This window comes from Pungitius pungitius, chromosome 15 (assembly GCF_949316345.1).
Source record: "Pungitius pungitius chromosome 15, fPunPun2.1, whole genome shotgun sequence".
In the NCBI taxonomy this organism is placed as follows: Eukaryota; Metazoa; Chordata; class Actinopteri; order Perciformes; family Gasterosteidae; genus Pungitius; species Pungitius pungitius.
The window spans coordinates 18,730,775-18,746,544 of NC_084914.1; the positions used below are offsets into that span (position 1 = coordinate 18,730,775).

General features: G+C 43.9%; 1 protein-coding gene across 1 annotated transcript; it reads right to left on the reverse strand.

Moving 5' to 3' along the window:
- Positions 1-222: 222 nt before the first annotated feature.
- LOC119209325 (kinesin-associated protein 3-like) lies at positions 223-15,539 on the reverse strand. Its single transcript, XM_037458570.2, has 20 exons — positions 15,209-15,539; positions 14,032-14,163; positions 13,534-13,691; positions 12,703-12,764; positions 12,108-12,249; positions 11,108-11,207; positions 10,899-11,023; positions 10,529-10,627; positions 9,530-9,708; positions 7,879-8,041; positions 7,679-7,779; positions 7,151-7,259; positions 6,585-6,697; positions 6,314-6,479; positions 4,168-4,293; positions 3,972-4,070; positions 3,797-3,882; positions 2,422-2,575; positions 1,957-2,041; positions 223-1,415 (listed from the first exon to the last, which is right to left on the reverse strand). The coding sequence occupies exons 1-20, from the start codon at positions 15,235-15,237 to the stop codon at positions 1,316-1,318; spliced, it is 2,328 nt and encodes a 775-aa protein (XP_037314467.2). The 5' UTR covers positions 15,238-15,539; the 3' UTR covers positions 223-1,315.
- Positions 15,540-15,770: the final 231 nt, after the last annotated feature.

The window sequence follows — 15,770 nt, forward strand, 5'->3', positions numbered from 1 at the left end:
AAGAATGGACCTTTGTCCCCGAACTCTTTAGTCAAGCGTGTTCAATCACTTTGAGAGCCGTGACTCATTGATTCCACTTGAGGGTTTGTAATGCTCTCTAAAAGAAAAGCCTGTTCTCCCACTCAGACAGCATGATAATAATACATTATGATATTGGGATAGTAACACTACGAGGTCTGCTCGTCATGTGACCCTATGAAGAAAGTCATGTCATATCAAGAGTGGCATTGATGTTTTTATTAACAAACCTGAGGAGGAAACACGGTGCAGGTTATGTATTGTCCAGTAACACGTTTACAGGGTTTTGTTAAGTAGCAACAAATGAATACTATTATAAAAACACAATATAATACAGATAACAATAAATTAGAAAATAAAAAGAAAACATAACCATGCATCAACATGTAGCTATGTGCAAATAACACTGCTTGTGTACAATGGCTTGCTGTTTGTGTTGCTGTGATCCCTCAGGTCCGTATGAAACAACACATGGCGTTAAAGAAGAGCTCTACACACGTGCAGTCCATCTAACATTTGAAGAACAGTTACAACATGCTAGCATATGTCCGACCTAGTGTTATTGTGGTTGGATACGCACAATGCACCAGGTGGACCGAAAATAAAATAGCTTAGAACTTCTAGGGAATAATTAGGGCTTCGTGAGGGTTGTCCTGGGAAGGTGTTTTTACAATTGAAGTAGGGTTGCAACCACGTATCAATGAAATCGATAAAAATCGATCAATTTGAAATGTTGGCAAGCAAAGACGTGAGCGAGCATTGCACACACACTTAATGCTGTCATGTACAGTAATCGATTATCACAATAATCGTTAGTTACAACCCTAAATTGAAGGTTTTTGTTTGGGCTTCAACACAAGTTCACCAGTGGGAAAACACCCTAGATGATGAGGATCACTAACAATGTGCCCATTTACAGTGACATGGAGAAAAGACCGCTATGAACCTGGTGGTGCATGTGAGTGAGACCCTGTAGGTTAGCATGGAGACAGAGTGATAGAGGAACATTTGGCTAAGGATTGTTGTTCAGAGGATTTGAAAAGGCGTTCATCAATAAACGCAAAACTGACCACCATAAGGAGCCTGTAGCCAGTGTGTAAGGAAGACTCCTACTGGTATATAAAGGGAAAGATTGAAACGAGCAATGAAAGGGAGCTGTAGTTTAAGTACTACCTCGTTCCAAATGTTTAAGTCCTCATCAGTGGTGTGAAGGGCTCTGTGTGAGGACGTGTACTAGCAGTGGACACGCGGCAGGTCATGTGGAATGGGTCTAAGAGGTCAGCTGGTCCTGGGGGGCCTATGAGTACTGGTAGAAGGGCTGCTCATCAGGTCTGAAGCCGTAGGCCGTAGATGGGCGGGTTGACGAGCTGGTCTGGTCGAAGACATCGCTGCCATCTCTGGAGAACATGAGAGGAGCACGGTGTGGACAAGGTGTCCTACTGACATCTGAGATATGACTTCAGAAAGAAATACTATACTACTGTTCATCAAAACGTCTCTAATGACTCTAATCAACTAACATTTCTATAATCATCATCAACTATATCCTGTTTATAAGATGAGAAAAAGAAATTCTATTCTATTGATAAAAAATCTCTGTCATTAATAATGATTTAATGATGTATTAAATGCCGCTCTTCATTCAAGTTTCACACTGAAACGTCCCCCCCCCCCCATTTCAACGTGGATAACACTGAGTTACATTGATCTCCTGGTTGCATATTGTTACTGAATCATAACTTTAACCATTCTTAAGCTTGAGAAAAATATGCTATTAAATGATCAGGGTCACACCGTACACAGCTTTTGGTTGAAGAATTATGAACTGACGTCTCTTTTTTCGCACCAGTAAATTTACAGTTGAAACATTCATGAAGTTGAATTACTCCCCAAAGGAAGACCAATAAAACAGGAAAGATACAGGTTGAGATAACTCACCCTGGAAGGTGCAAGTCTCCGTTCTGAGTGTGGAGGTCATTGAAGAAGTCTGGACTCACTGAACCGTCTCCTGGAGTGATTCCATCTGAAGAGTCAAACACACCAGGATGAACTCAGTAGTAAATTATTATATTTCTTTTTTTTCCTCTTTTCCCCTCAGTGTTTTGGGGGAGTTCTCCCTGTGCCCATGTGGATGCTTAGACACAGATGATGCTGCATGTGTACAGACCTCAGCTTGAAAAAGGCTTCGGTGTTGGTAAATACGTTCAATGAAAATAACCCGTGTACTTCCACGTGGTTTCTCCTGTGGTCTGCTACAGGGTTGATTTTGGCCACTGAGAACACAGCTGCTGGACGTGCACAGACACTGGGTGCTGATCACCTGTCACTTGTAGTGTCAAACGTCATGTAAATGTTATGAAACCAGCGCATTGACCGGCTGTGCTACTGGCACGGGCCTTGTACCTGCACTGTAGAACAGATCCGTCCTGTCGTCATTATCGTAGAGATAGGGCTCGGACTCGTCAGCTTGCCGACTCTCCACCATCTCCAACCACTGGTTGTTATGGAAACGGAACTTCTCCGACTGAATTTTTCTCCCCCACTCCTCATCGTACTCCTGGAAGACGAAGGAAAAGATGGAGAACAACCGACTGGCATGGACAGAAGGGTGTGTGTCCTCACTAAGGAAATGATGGCATTTAGAGGATTCAGGAAATGTCACTCCTCTTTGCAATCAAACTGATGTACTGGATGAGACTGAGACGACCTGTTCCTACTGCCACATGGCAGAACTGATCTGCTACCTGCAGCAGCACATCATCTCTGTTCAGCCTACTGGAGGAGGAAAAATACTGATATCATATCAAACCACGTTTCACTACGCCGACTCAACAAGTCCTCCAGCAGGGATGGAAGATGGCACTTATTTCCTATCCACTCATTACTCACCATGAGGTCCAAACTATTTAAAGTAGTTGATTGCATGTTAGAGAGACAGCATCACAGGGGGGACATTATTATACATCCCACAACGACTTCTATTACCAGCATGTCCCTTTGTGTCTGTCTACACCGAAAGTGCGCCTCAGTCTGTTACAAACCACTTGTGTCAACTTTCAACTATCCCAAGACCAACTGACAACTTTTTACTCTGTTAATTCTGTGCTTTTTCCCATAAAATGAGAATACGAAGCGTAGCCGCTAAACCGGAAGTACGTTGATTTTCACAGTAAGAATCGACGTCTGTAATGACAGCGGTTACCAGGGTAACAAGAGGAGAAAAGTTGATTAACGGATATAAATGAATAATCCTGGTCTGACGGGATGTGTTAGCAGCAGCAGGTGACTACACTCGCTGCTCTTGGCTCTGATATTTATTGTCTGTTTTTTATTGTGTTGCTTCAGTGAGCAGAGACAGTTTAAGGAGACGTAAACGTGTTCACATCTCCACCAGCAGGTGGCACAATACGTGGATTCAAACCATAGATAGATCACATTGAACTGTCCATGTTATTTGTCTAGGTTACATATGTTGAACTCGCGCCCGTCCAGTGCAGTGCGGACGTCCCCCCGTCAGCCAACCGTCGGTCGGACCGCAAGCGCCCTACGGCTGGTTGAGAAGAGGAGCCTCTGAAGAGCCATTAAAAGACAAAAGATGCCACCACTACACCCTGTTTGTACTGCTGCTGTCTGGAGAGAAGTATCGGCTGGTTAAACACACCCTGCACCCTGCTGTGCTTTGTGACCTCGTGTGGTGTATGAAAAAACAGGTACTGCCCGGGCCTAATGGGTCAGTTCAGATCTTTGCCTTGAGTGCATCAGCACAGCGTTTACTTACTGCAATGATATCGAGGGTGTTGTCACACACTTTTCTGATCTCAGCGTTCTTGTCATGCATCAGATCTATGAGGTAGGCTGGAGCCTCTGCAGAAAGCTTTAAGGAAGACACTCTTGAACAGGGTTGTTATTCATGTGTAACTGTGGGTGGACAGAGTACACCGTGGGAAGGATACGGGTATCCTTGATGATGACGTCCCGCGTAGCTTGGTGAAACACCATCTGATAGAAGACATAGACGATCTGACACACAAACTCATCGTCCTCCTGTTGGGCTGCGTTCAACACACAGAAGAACATTTGGCTCATTAAACAGTCTCCTTAGAGAGCACGTCGTCTCCACTCGTGTGTGTGTGTGTGTGTGTGTGTTACCGTTTAGGAGCTCGATGAGAGCAGGAATAATGCCCGACTTTGCCAACATGGCAGCACAGGCGTCGTCCATGGAAACTGTTCCAATCATAATCACCACCTCCAGTATGAGGTCATCCTCCGCTGAGCCTGAAATGCACACAAACAATTATATCTTTATTAAAAAGGTAGAATAGGCTAAATAGATCCCTCTCAATCTCTCCTGTGCGTGCTGGTGTGTCTGTGTGCTTGACATGTCACGTGATGAATCGTCTCAGGTAGGTTCTCTCTCTTTTTAATGACAATTAGAGGCGCATAATGCCGTATATTGAAGCTTTTTTAGCCTTTCAAAAGTCACTGCAGTAAGAAAAGCCTTTCGTTCTCCAGCTGGCCCCAAACAATGAACATTGATGAGTTCTAGTTATAAAAGATGAACAAAATCCACTACAGTCGTAATAACAATGATCATGTGATAACAGTAACTTGTGAAGTGAAATAAAACGGGATGGAAACATACAAATGAGGAAAATGACATTAACATCCGTACACTGCAGCCAATGATGCAAGTGATTACTTTGCATAGTGTGGCTACATAGATGCAGCGGGGGGCCGTCAGGTCCTTCTCAGCCTTCTCTGCTGGTCTAAACAGAATCACAATGTTTGTTTAAAAACTCTTGTATCATTGAATTCTCCCATCATCTCCCATGTCTCTCTGTAAGAGAGGCCCACGGTCCTCTAGAAGACTTTGGTCTATGTCTGTAAGAGCAGATTGGTATTTGTTATTGATCAGTGTGTCACACTATATATGGTAGGAACCTTTGGGGCCTCGACAGGTGTTTCTGATGGGACTAAGAACCAACAGTTCGTTGTGGTACGCAGTCAAATAAATTGTAATCCTGGGTGCTGTAATTGGATGGATGAGCTCTCCCTGATGCAAATAAATGGACATAAGTGCATATCAACCACGGGCAAGTGAACTCTTATTTATCCCTCGAGGCAACGGCAGCGCGTCAACTAAAGTTTCCGATCAAAACGCCTCAGTAGCTTAAAGCATAGGCTTGGCTCCTACAATGTCTATGGGGACAATATTGTCGATTGTCACAGTCTTCAACCATTCAGATCTTCAGTTTGACATGTTGGGCGTATTTGTTGAAGTGTGAGTATCGAGGTAGCCTCATAAGTACGTGTGCATCAACGTACGGCGTAGCAGTAAGGATTGTGTCAGAGTTCAGAGAGCTATTGCACGAAACCCGGATAAGGGATTAAGTCGGGCTATCCAGGTTATACTGGAGGAATTTAGCTCCGACTTGGTTGCACGAAAGCAGGTTGAATTAAACCCGGCCAAGTAACCACGGCGATTTATTCTTTGAAGCTAGCCTGCTCCAGACCAGGCTAAGAGGCAGGCTAAGATGAATCCTGCAGCCTCATGTGTGAAATCAGCTTCCGCTTTGCCCCGAAACAAACGAGTTTAACAGTTATTCCGATGTTTTCTGAATGCGTTCTGATTTATTTTTATTAACATGCATCACTTGTCACTAGTGCTGTCACCAGTTTGGTTTTAAACTTTTGCAGTTGTTAAGTTCGGTGGTCCGAAACTTTTACCTCACGGACCGTTTTCACAATATTTCGCGTAAGAAGGTCCGACGGATTATAAACACGTCGAAATGCTGCGCGCGGCGTCTTCTCCATTTCTGCATCAGTAAATCTGTGATCGATAGCGTGGTCTACTTAAGAAAGCCGTGGACGTGCACTTATCCAGATATGTGCACCTGGATCGACTCAGCGCCTCCTTCTCAGCGCGACTCGGCAAACGTGCAACCGATTAAGGCGCGACGAGCAGGTCACACTAAGTCAAGCGGCGCTTTATCACTTAGCCCCGGTTTCTTTATTCTACTTTTGTGCAATACCCCCCAGAATGCGCTCTGTGTGTAAATAGAACTGCTTCTGTTTTTAGATCTGCAGTAGCTATTGATTTGTCTACGTTTTGTTTTCATTATGTTGTTAATATTGTTCCCTCTGATGTAAATAACGATTGAATGATCCTTGCTGATAACTTTTAGTCCTACTTTGTTGTAGAGACGTGTACGTGCAGTTCAGCTGTGCTCTGAAACTCCTCCCCAGTATAACTGAGGGATAATCCTCACGTGTATTCTCTAGATGGAATCAGTACCTGGTTTGAGTCGGTCTTTGAGGTAGGGTACCAGGTTGTACTCCTTCAGCACCAACTCCCAGTCCAGGTCAGGGATGGTGAGGTTGGCCAGCGTCCCGAGACACTCCAGAACCCACTCCTCCTCTTCCTCTGCACGGATCTCAGCAGCCAGGTCTCCAACATAGTCCTGACCCGTGCACACAGAAATAAAAGACCACTGCTCCTGCTTCACTCCTTCCACTGATGCTTATAACAACACGGACAAGAATGGTTTTTATTGCGTATAGCTCACGATGAACAAGGATTTGATTTGTCCGTCATGCTGAGAGAGGTTTCTGATCATCTTCATCAGAAGGCAGTCCTTCATCTTTAGAGCTCTCTTCATAAGCATCTTCAACCCATTTCCTACAAAGAAATCACAGAGCAATCAAACTAGGTCTCACACACTCACACACAACGTGTACTGCCATCACCCTAAAAAGTTATTCATCTTTTTTCTTTGAATCAAATTCCTCTGATGAATTTAGCAGGAGAGCACACACAGTAGTGAGGATCGCAGTGAACATGTTGTTACAGATTATTCAATTACAATCGATTTTAATGGATTTCTTCTGTGTGTTTAGACATTTGGACTTTTAGACCATGCTTATTGTAAAATGATTGGAACAATCCACCACCACTGGAATCTAAGCTTAAAAAAGTATAAATGAGATCTACTCGTGGAAAATGTGTGAGCCATTATCTGTCCATAAAATCAGCTTCATAATCTGTACATTATAGGACTTTCTCTGTCCCCCACGCCCCCATAAAATACTTAGTGGGGGTAAAAAGGCAGAGATTGCAGCTGATAAGACGTACCTTCACACATGAGCTGTGCGTTCCTCTTGTTGGCAGCCAGGTTGATGCAGATGGAGATGAGCTCAGCTTCAGTTTCCTCCTCACCGAGCTCATACAGCATTTGCATTAGCTACACAAACACACAAACATTACCTCTAGAAGGCCATATAGACATGCAAGTGCACAGTTCATATTTGCAGTATACTGTATTTGCTATATTAACACCAGCCCAGGTGGCCAGATTGCGCAAACACAGCGTGCTGCAGCAACAGAGGCAACGTGGGATGGTAACAAGGGGAAATACGGATGGAGGCGGCTTAGAGCCCAGAGAGATTGTAAGATGGATTTGCTCCGCATTCTGTTCTACATTGAATACATGCATGTACTTGGAGTCCTTCATGTCTCCCCCAGGTGAGAGCGAATGAAACCACAATCAACTATCTTATCACTTTTATGAAACTGAATTCCTTTCTGTTTAATGCTGGTAGTTCTTTTATTTCATTCCCTAAACACAGGCTTAACGAGTGTTTCTAGAAGTGAATTTCCTACCTGAGGGATGCAGTCAGTGTAAACAAACATGCCCTTAAAGCGGTCGTCAATGCTGATGTGATACAAGATACGCATGGCAACCTGTCGGTTGTTCTCATCACCTGCATGGGAACAAACAGACCCAAACATCAAGGACGAAATCCCCAGACTCACACAGTAGGATGCATACAGACAGTGAATCAGGCATATGGGAGCGTTACCCAACAAGGCCGTTAATTTAGGTAACAGTCCAACTTCCACCATCTTGGCTCGGAGGCCAGAGTCAAAGGAGAGGTTGAGCAGCAGACGCAGAGTGAGGTTCAACAGGTCTTCATGGTCACAGGGAAGCAGGCGAGCCAGGCGCTCCACAGTGTCCACCTCAGCCTGGAAATCACAAACACGCAGCGTCAGCCTCCTCAAAGGCATGAGGAGTGAACCAGGAGCTGCTGTTCAGCAACCACAAGTAGTAGCAGTAGTAGCAGCAGCAGAAGCAGAAGCAGTAGCAGAAACAGTAGTAGCAGTAGTAGCAGTAGCAGCAGCAGTAGCAGTATTAGCAGTAGCAGCAGTAGTAGTAGCAGCAGGAGTAGCAGTAGCAGTATTAGCAGTAGCAGTATTAGCAGTAGCAGCAGTAGTAGTAGCAGCAGGAGTAGCAGTAGCAGTATTAGCAGTAGCAGTATTAGTAGCAGCAGTAGTAGTAGCAGCAGGAGTAGCAGTAGCAGTAGCAGCAGGAGTAGTAGCAGAAGCAGCAGTAGTAGCAGTAGCAGTAGTAGAAACAGTAGTAGCAGTAGCAGCAGCAGCAAAAGCAGTAGCAGCAGCAGCAGCAGCAGTAGTAGTAGCAGCAGGAGTAGCAGTAGCAGTATTAGCAGTAGCAGTAGCAGCAGGAGTAGCAGTAGCAGTATTAGCAGTAGCGGTATTAGCAGTAGCAGTAGTAGCAGCAGGAGTAGCAGTAGCAGTATTAGCAGTAGCAGTAGTAGCAGTAGCAGCAGGAGTAGCAGTAGCAGTATTAGCAGTAGCAGTAGCAGCAGGAGTAGCAGTAGCAGTATTAGCAGTAGCAGTAGTAGCAGTAGCAGCAGGAGTAGCAGTAGCAGTATTAGCAGTAGCAGTAGTAGCAGTAGTAGCAGTAGCAGCAGTAGTAGCAGTAGCAGCAGTAGTAGCAGTAGTAGCAGTAGCAGAAGCAGCAGTAGTAGCAGTAGTAGAAACAGTAGTAGCAGTAGCAGCAGCAGCAGAAGCAGTAGCAGCAGCAGCAGCAGCAGTAGTAGTAGCAGCAGGAGTAGCAGTAGCAGTATTAGCAGTAGCAGTAGCAGCAGGAGTAGCAGTAGCAGTATTAGCAGTAGCAGTAGCAGTATTAGCAGTAGCAGTAGTAGCAGCAGGAGTAGCAGTAGCAGTATTAGCAGTAGCAGTAGTAGCAGTAGCAGCAGGAGTAGCAGTAGCAGTATTAGCAGTAGCAGTAGCAGCAGGAGTAGCAGTATTAGCAGTAGCAGTAGTAGCAGTAGCAGCAGGAGTAGCAGTAGCAGTATTAGCAGTAGCAGTAGTAGCAGTAGTAGCAGTAGCAGCAGTAGTAGCAGTAGCAGCAGTAGTAGCAGTAGTAGCAGTAGTAGTAGCAGTAGTAGCAGTAGCAGCAGCAGCAGAAGCAGTATTTGCAGTAGCAGTAGCAGTAGTAGCAGTAGGAGCAGCAGCAGAAGCAGTATTAGCAGTAGCAGTAGCAGTAGTAGCAGTAGTAGCAGCAGCAGTAGCAGCAGCAGTAGCAGTAGTAGTAGTAGCAGTAGCAGTATTAGCAGTAGTAGCAGTAGTAGCAGTAGCAGTAGTAGCAGCAGCAGTAGCAGTCCCTCCTTGCTGCGTGACGGGCGGATTCTAAAGGACACTTTTGCTCACCATGTCGTTCTTGTTCTCTAGAAAGACGGAGAGCTTTTTGAGGAAGGACACCACCAGGACCAGAAGTTCCTCGTCATCCCGTTCGAGAACTTTGACCAGCAGGACAACAATGTTTTTATTCCTCATCTTTAACTCAGTCCTTGTGTCCTCAGCGAGGTTCAGCAGGAGGTAAAGGGACACTGGGATGGAAGAAGAGGAAGACAAGAGAAAGTAAATAGGAGATAATGTAAGCAAAGACTTGTCAAATTAAGAAAATGATAAAAAACAGTTTTCCTTCAAAAGCTGTGTGTTGTACTTTTTATAAAGCTACTAACTAAGATCAGGAGTAGTGAAAACGCTACAAATAAAAAAGAAAACAGGTTTGTGATTTATGTTTTTCAAGTCGTTGGGTGGAACATTAATGATGGCTTCACAGCATGTTCTAATACAAGTGGTCTGAGAGAAAGCTAGAAACCAAGTTCACCGCTCTTAAACTCATTTCCTCACAGTCATTGTTTGGAGTTGTCAATCAGGACATCAGCTGTTTAGATCAGCTGACCTTTTCTATCCAATAACACAATGAAACTATTGCACCGTCCTGCTGCTTCCTGTTAAATATGGTTGTCTCTCCAACGTCAGCATGTTCATGCTTGCGGTCTGGACTCAGTGTGCTGCTGCTCGGGGAAGATGTCCATCACATCTCCCTGTTCAGACTCAGAGGACTTTATCATAATGTTATTTATTAATAATAAAACACTATCTTTCTTTACCCAACTAGCCTCTCCTGATTGAAAGAGCAGCAGAGGGATGACAGCCACGATCGGGATGATGTTTGTAAAGATGTGTGAAGTGCTTCCATAAGCATGTGCTCACAGCTGCAGGATGATGGCAGTATTTTCAAATTTGAGAAAGTGCAGAATACAGGCGTCCGGATGAATTACGTATGTGCTGAATGGTTACTATGGAGATGGAAATGGAGTAATACCGGGCAACAACGTTTGTTTGAGAGTCAAAGTCCACCTCTGAGCAGCTGCTCCTGTTTTGACAGAAGACTGTGGTACTTCCTCACGGCTTTGTCCTGGTCTCTTCTCAGAGAGCCGTTCTCCGGGGCTGACTCGCGTACACAGAACAGAGTTAAGGAACTATAATACGTTAATAACAAGCTGGTTTAATGTAAACATGTCATATGTCTAACTCATCACTTCCACTGAAAACTCAGAGAGACGTCCCTCAATCAAAAATCATTATGAAACCCCCTGCTTCCATCACTTCCATAAACTGCTGAAACCTCATTGGGAGGTATCTTCATGTCATTTGTGACATTCTTAAAAGCATGTATCTGTAGAAATGAATGAATCTAAATGAACAGAAGAAGGCAGATGAAGGATATAGGCCTTGTTCTTCTTGCGTAGTTCCTCGCGCCACACATCGTATCTCTTCAGCTCGTGTTCCACCACGCTCATGCACAGTGCACCTATTTTATAATGACTCACCACACTGTGAAACTGGGAAAAACTGCAGGATGGGAGAAGAGGAAGTAGAACGTATGACACACAAGAGGAGCATGTGCCAATGTGCCAATGTGTGTGTGTGTGTTACCTGGAAAAACAGAAGAAGATATAAATGATGATGGTGGCCAGCTCTACGCTCTGTTTCCAGTCCTCCCTCAACACTCTGGCCAGAGCACCCAGGGCTGCCTCTACACACACACACACACACACACACACACACACACACACACACACACACACACACACACAGGAGGTACAACTTGTGTTATACTGTTACAGTAAATCCTTTAGTTTTTGCTCTAAAGATTTGTATTTATTGACCTTTTTGTTGATGTTTTTATTATTTATGGCATTATGGTGTGTATAACAGATGGCTCCTCAGTACACACATTAAAGTATCAACTCTGGAAGAAAAGTGTTTCAGCATCAAACGGTATGTAATGAAAACATGTGATGTTCATCACTGGATAGTGGTGGCTTTCCCCGACATTCAAGGCTACACCTGACTTGTTGATGTTCTAAGGAGGCTCACACACATCCTGCTACGGAGTGTCACGGTTTGGGTTCTTGTCTTGTTTTATTTTGTAGTTTCATGTCTCTTGTGTTCCTGGGTAACTTCACTTCCTGCCTTGTCCTGTCTTCCCCTTTCCAGCTGTGTCCAATCACCTGCACCTCCCTTGTGTATTCAAGCCCTGTGAGTCTCTTGTCTCTTCATTGTCTTCTGTCCTCTAACAGGTCTCGTCATTTTCATGCCACGTTGTTCACAGTTCATGTTGTCGTCTCTTGTAAGATCTTTGTTTTTTTTCCCTCCTTCTCCTTTTTTTGGTTGGAGTGATTTTGAGTTTTGTTTTTGACTATTTTTGTAAAAAACTGCGCATCGGAGTCCTCCCTCCTTGCCCACGACCCACCCGTACTGACACGGAGAAAAAGTTGGACTGGTGGAGCCTGGTTTTGAAAGAACTTTCTAAATAAAAGAAGTTAATCTTCACCAAGAAATTGACAGAGCACAAATGCATCCTTTGAGTGCAAAGCACAGTGATGCATATGTATGAGCTACGATGCTAAACATAGCAGGGGGGGTGGAGTACCGTTGTGGAGCAGCTCCTCCAGGTTGTCAGGGTTACGGGCGAGCTGCAGAATGAGACCAGAGCCTCTGATCTTCTCTGGGATGCCTTCGTACAGCAGCTCGATGTACTCCTCCACTCTGGTAATACTGGCTTCCTCATCGAGCTACACAAACAAACATTAAGCACACACACAGACTCTCATTGAGCGAGTCACAAGTCAGCATCTTAATCGTTCCTCCCCCTGATGCCAAAGGGACTGTGGACTATTGAGGAAAATTAACTTTGTGATACAGCAGGATGAGCTTAACAAAAGAACAGCACTTTTAGGATGTTTGAGGCCTGAAGCAGTCACTTTAAGTAAAAAGAACATACAACAACTAGTTATACAATCAATCACAGCGTGATGGCATCTCTATCATCTGGCCACTTGTTAGCAACTAGTTCAAACTGTTCTTTGAGCTTCAAAGGTCAAGAGAGATGTGTCCATTCATGTATTTTATAATTTAAAAACAAAAACAGAATTCTTTGATCAAAGTATTATTTCAATTTCAATTAAAAATCTATTACATTTCTGATCCCAAACTTTGATACTGTCTGTCAGTATTTTATCGGATACCTCCATTCCTTCAAACGGGGTCAGCTCTCTGGGTCTCACTGTTCTTTTCTCTTTCTTCTCCCCTGGAGACACAAAACAGACGGACAACATTATAGCTGTGTGCCCCTGCGCTAACCTTTTGTCTAGTTTGTCCTAAAAAAAAGAATTAGCCTCCACCATCATGACATATAACAGGCTTTATATATATATATATATATATATATATATATATGTATAAATGTTAGGCAGACGTATTCACCAGTGGCAAATGAATCAATTATTTAACCATCTACCAACCCTTTGTTCCTACCTGTTCATTATTTTGACAATATTGGAACATTGGAAAAGTCATTGCAGAACTGGGATGTGTTTTGTATTCCATAGAAAGAGAAGCATTTGATGCAAATAGGAATTCATGTGATGATCAAATAATTAAATCAAACAACATTTATTAATCCTACTAGTAAAGCTTTATGTGTAATAGGATGACAATCACACCGACACATGTTGCCAGTAGTGCATTGTCATTGTGCATTAATTTGCACTCCTCATGTTCATATGTTACACGTGGCCCAGGCGGCTGATCAAATCAAGCTAAAGGCAGAGAATTAGAGAGAGAGCACACGTATGTTCGTCACATGTGATCGGCGCCCCTCTCTGATTTGCCCGACACTCTTTGTGAAGTGGCCACGCCCTTTATTAACGGCCCCTGTGTGACCACGGGTGGAGGTCCAGTGCCAGACTGGATGAGTGGAACAAATTGAGGCTGGCAATCAACTTTGTGATTAAACTGTGACAATGGATATTGGGAAAAATGTGGAACAAGGGTGTCAACATGGTGACATGACTGACCTTTGCCCTCCACTGGTGATGACTTCCTGTTCTGCAAGTAGTAGAGGAGCTGCTCCACCTGGGGCAAACGGGAAGGAGGGATGAGTTTACACTCCTCCACCACTTTCTTGGCCAAGGCTCCCACATCTGTGCTCGGGGAAAGGCTTTTCACTCGGATACTGAAGGGAGAAATGGAGGACAGCTTTCAACAGGTGTAGAAGAATGCAGGCTTGAGGTTGTGGAAATCATGACTTAGTGACCTTCATACCGAAAGAATATAAGACCATTGTAAAGAAAAAACATTGTTCCAAACCAGAGACAGATTATATGGAAAGCTTCTCCTATAGCGGTAAGAGCAACACAACAGAGACTTCAATGCTTTGTGTCTATAAAACGTATCCAAACATACAGGGATTAAAAAAGGCAGAGAAATGGAAACCAGAGAAGATGGCGAAACAAAGCGGATGTCATCAGTGCTACTGAGAGATCTTCTCAGTAGAAGATCAAGCCTGCACTCACATTTTCTGTCCCTCCTTTCGATCACCCAGCATGTGTCCTCCACCCTGTCCCAGGATGGACGCCTCCACCTCGTAGTGGACCACAAGGGCCTTCTCCGTGGGATGGACATCCAAACTGCCCGCAGTCACTTTGCTGTGGGTCGTAATGAACGGACAGTAAATCAGTGGAGTCGCTCACGACCTTCCACGGCCCATTGCTGAGCATCTTTAACGCAATCTGGATAATAAGGAATAGCATATGCTGATAAAGCCAATAAAGAAATGGTGATGACGTCATTAGCGTGTATAAGGATACAACGTTTACGTTATGGGAAGACACGCCCAGACAACAACACAACGCTTAGCTGCATGATAACACATGATTCCTTTAAGAGCTTGGTGATTAGAAAGATTCACTCAGCTCAACTTACGACTGTTAACTGTCCCACACAATGAACCAGTTCAACATAAGCAGCTAACGAGGTTTTTATCGGCCGCCGTTTCACGTTAGCTGTGTTAGCTTATTAGCTTGTTAGCTGTGTTAGCTTATTAGCTTGTTAGCTGTGTTAGCTTGCTAGCTGCCCCAGATACCGCAGCCCCGTTCACCAATGCCGAACCCCGTTAAACAATCTGTCGGTTCATGCTTATTGTGGATACAGGCGAAAAAGTAAATGTCGGTAGACAAATTAAATACGTTTCTTATCATGTTTAAAGTGTTTTAGTCAATTCGGTGTAATTGATATTCACAAAAACAAGTTGGTGGCTTTTACCGATTTAAACTACTATGAGTAAGCGCTATTTTCAGGTGTTTGTTTTGGTGAGGCAGGATTGTCGAATGAGGCACGTCGGCTGTAAAATGCGAGATTTGTTCACTTTTGCATATTACAAAGGGATTACACTGTATGCCGAATTGATTGATGTATCGTAACGGTTTAGAAATGCCCATCTCACTATTTGTACTGGCTTTACCCACCGAGTCATTGACCAAAGTTTACAATAGAACCGACAAACCATTGGGATTTAATCACACGCTCCATAATCTCATTTTAGATTATTAATGATCTACAACTAGAGCTCTGCTGTCTTATCTCAATAATAATAATAACGTAAAGACGAGATTATAATAAGAGTAACCATCGTTAACGTTTATCAACAAATATTGAAAAAACGTTGAATTGTAAAAATGAAAATTAGCTCACCGTTTGAGGTAGCGCGCGTCACCCTGCATCTTCTCCTAAGCCTCTAAGATCTTAAATTTACTGTAATTGTTTGTTTGATTTAAATACGCCTAAAATCACTATTGTAGAAATCCGCGTGCTGATCGCTAGTTCTGTCCCAAACAGCAGGGATGCGCGAGGAATGTGATTTATTGTTCCCCAAGTAGAGCCTATCAGGCAACGCTTGTTTCCGTGCTGCGTACAACACTGCCCGGTATAACACGTGGTACTAGAACATATCCATAACGGCAACCGATCAGTAATATCACCCGTCTATCTACAAACCAACCCTGTTTTCATTGTACTGCAGGATGAGTGGCAGCAGCTGCCTGTCAGACTCGACTCGGGGTACAGCGAACAATGAATCCCACCAGGACCATCAAATTGGACTTTCAGGCTTCACCTTAACTCATCACACAGGAAGCATGTGGCTGCCCGGCTATAATTGCTCTTGGCAGGAGTTCAAATTACTTTTAAAATGTATGAAATAGCAAACAGAGGACTATAAACACTGCTATTGCCACCTTCAGGGCTATATGGGCCT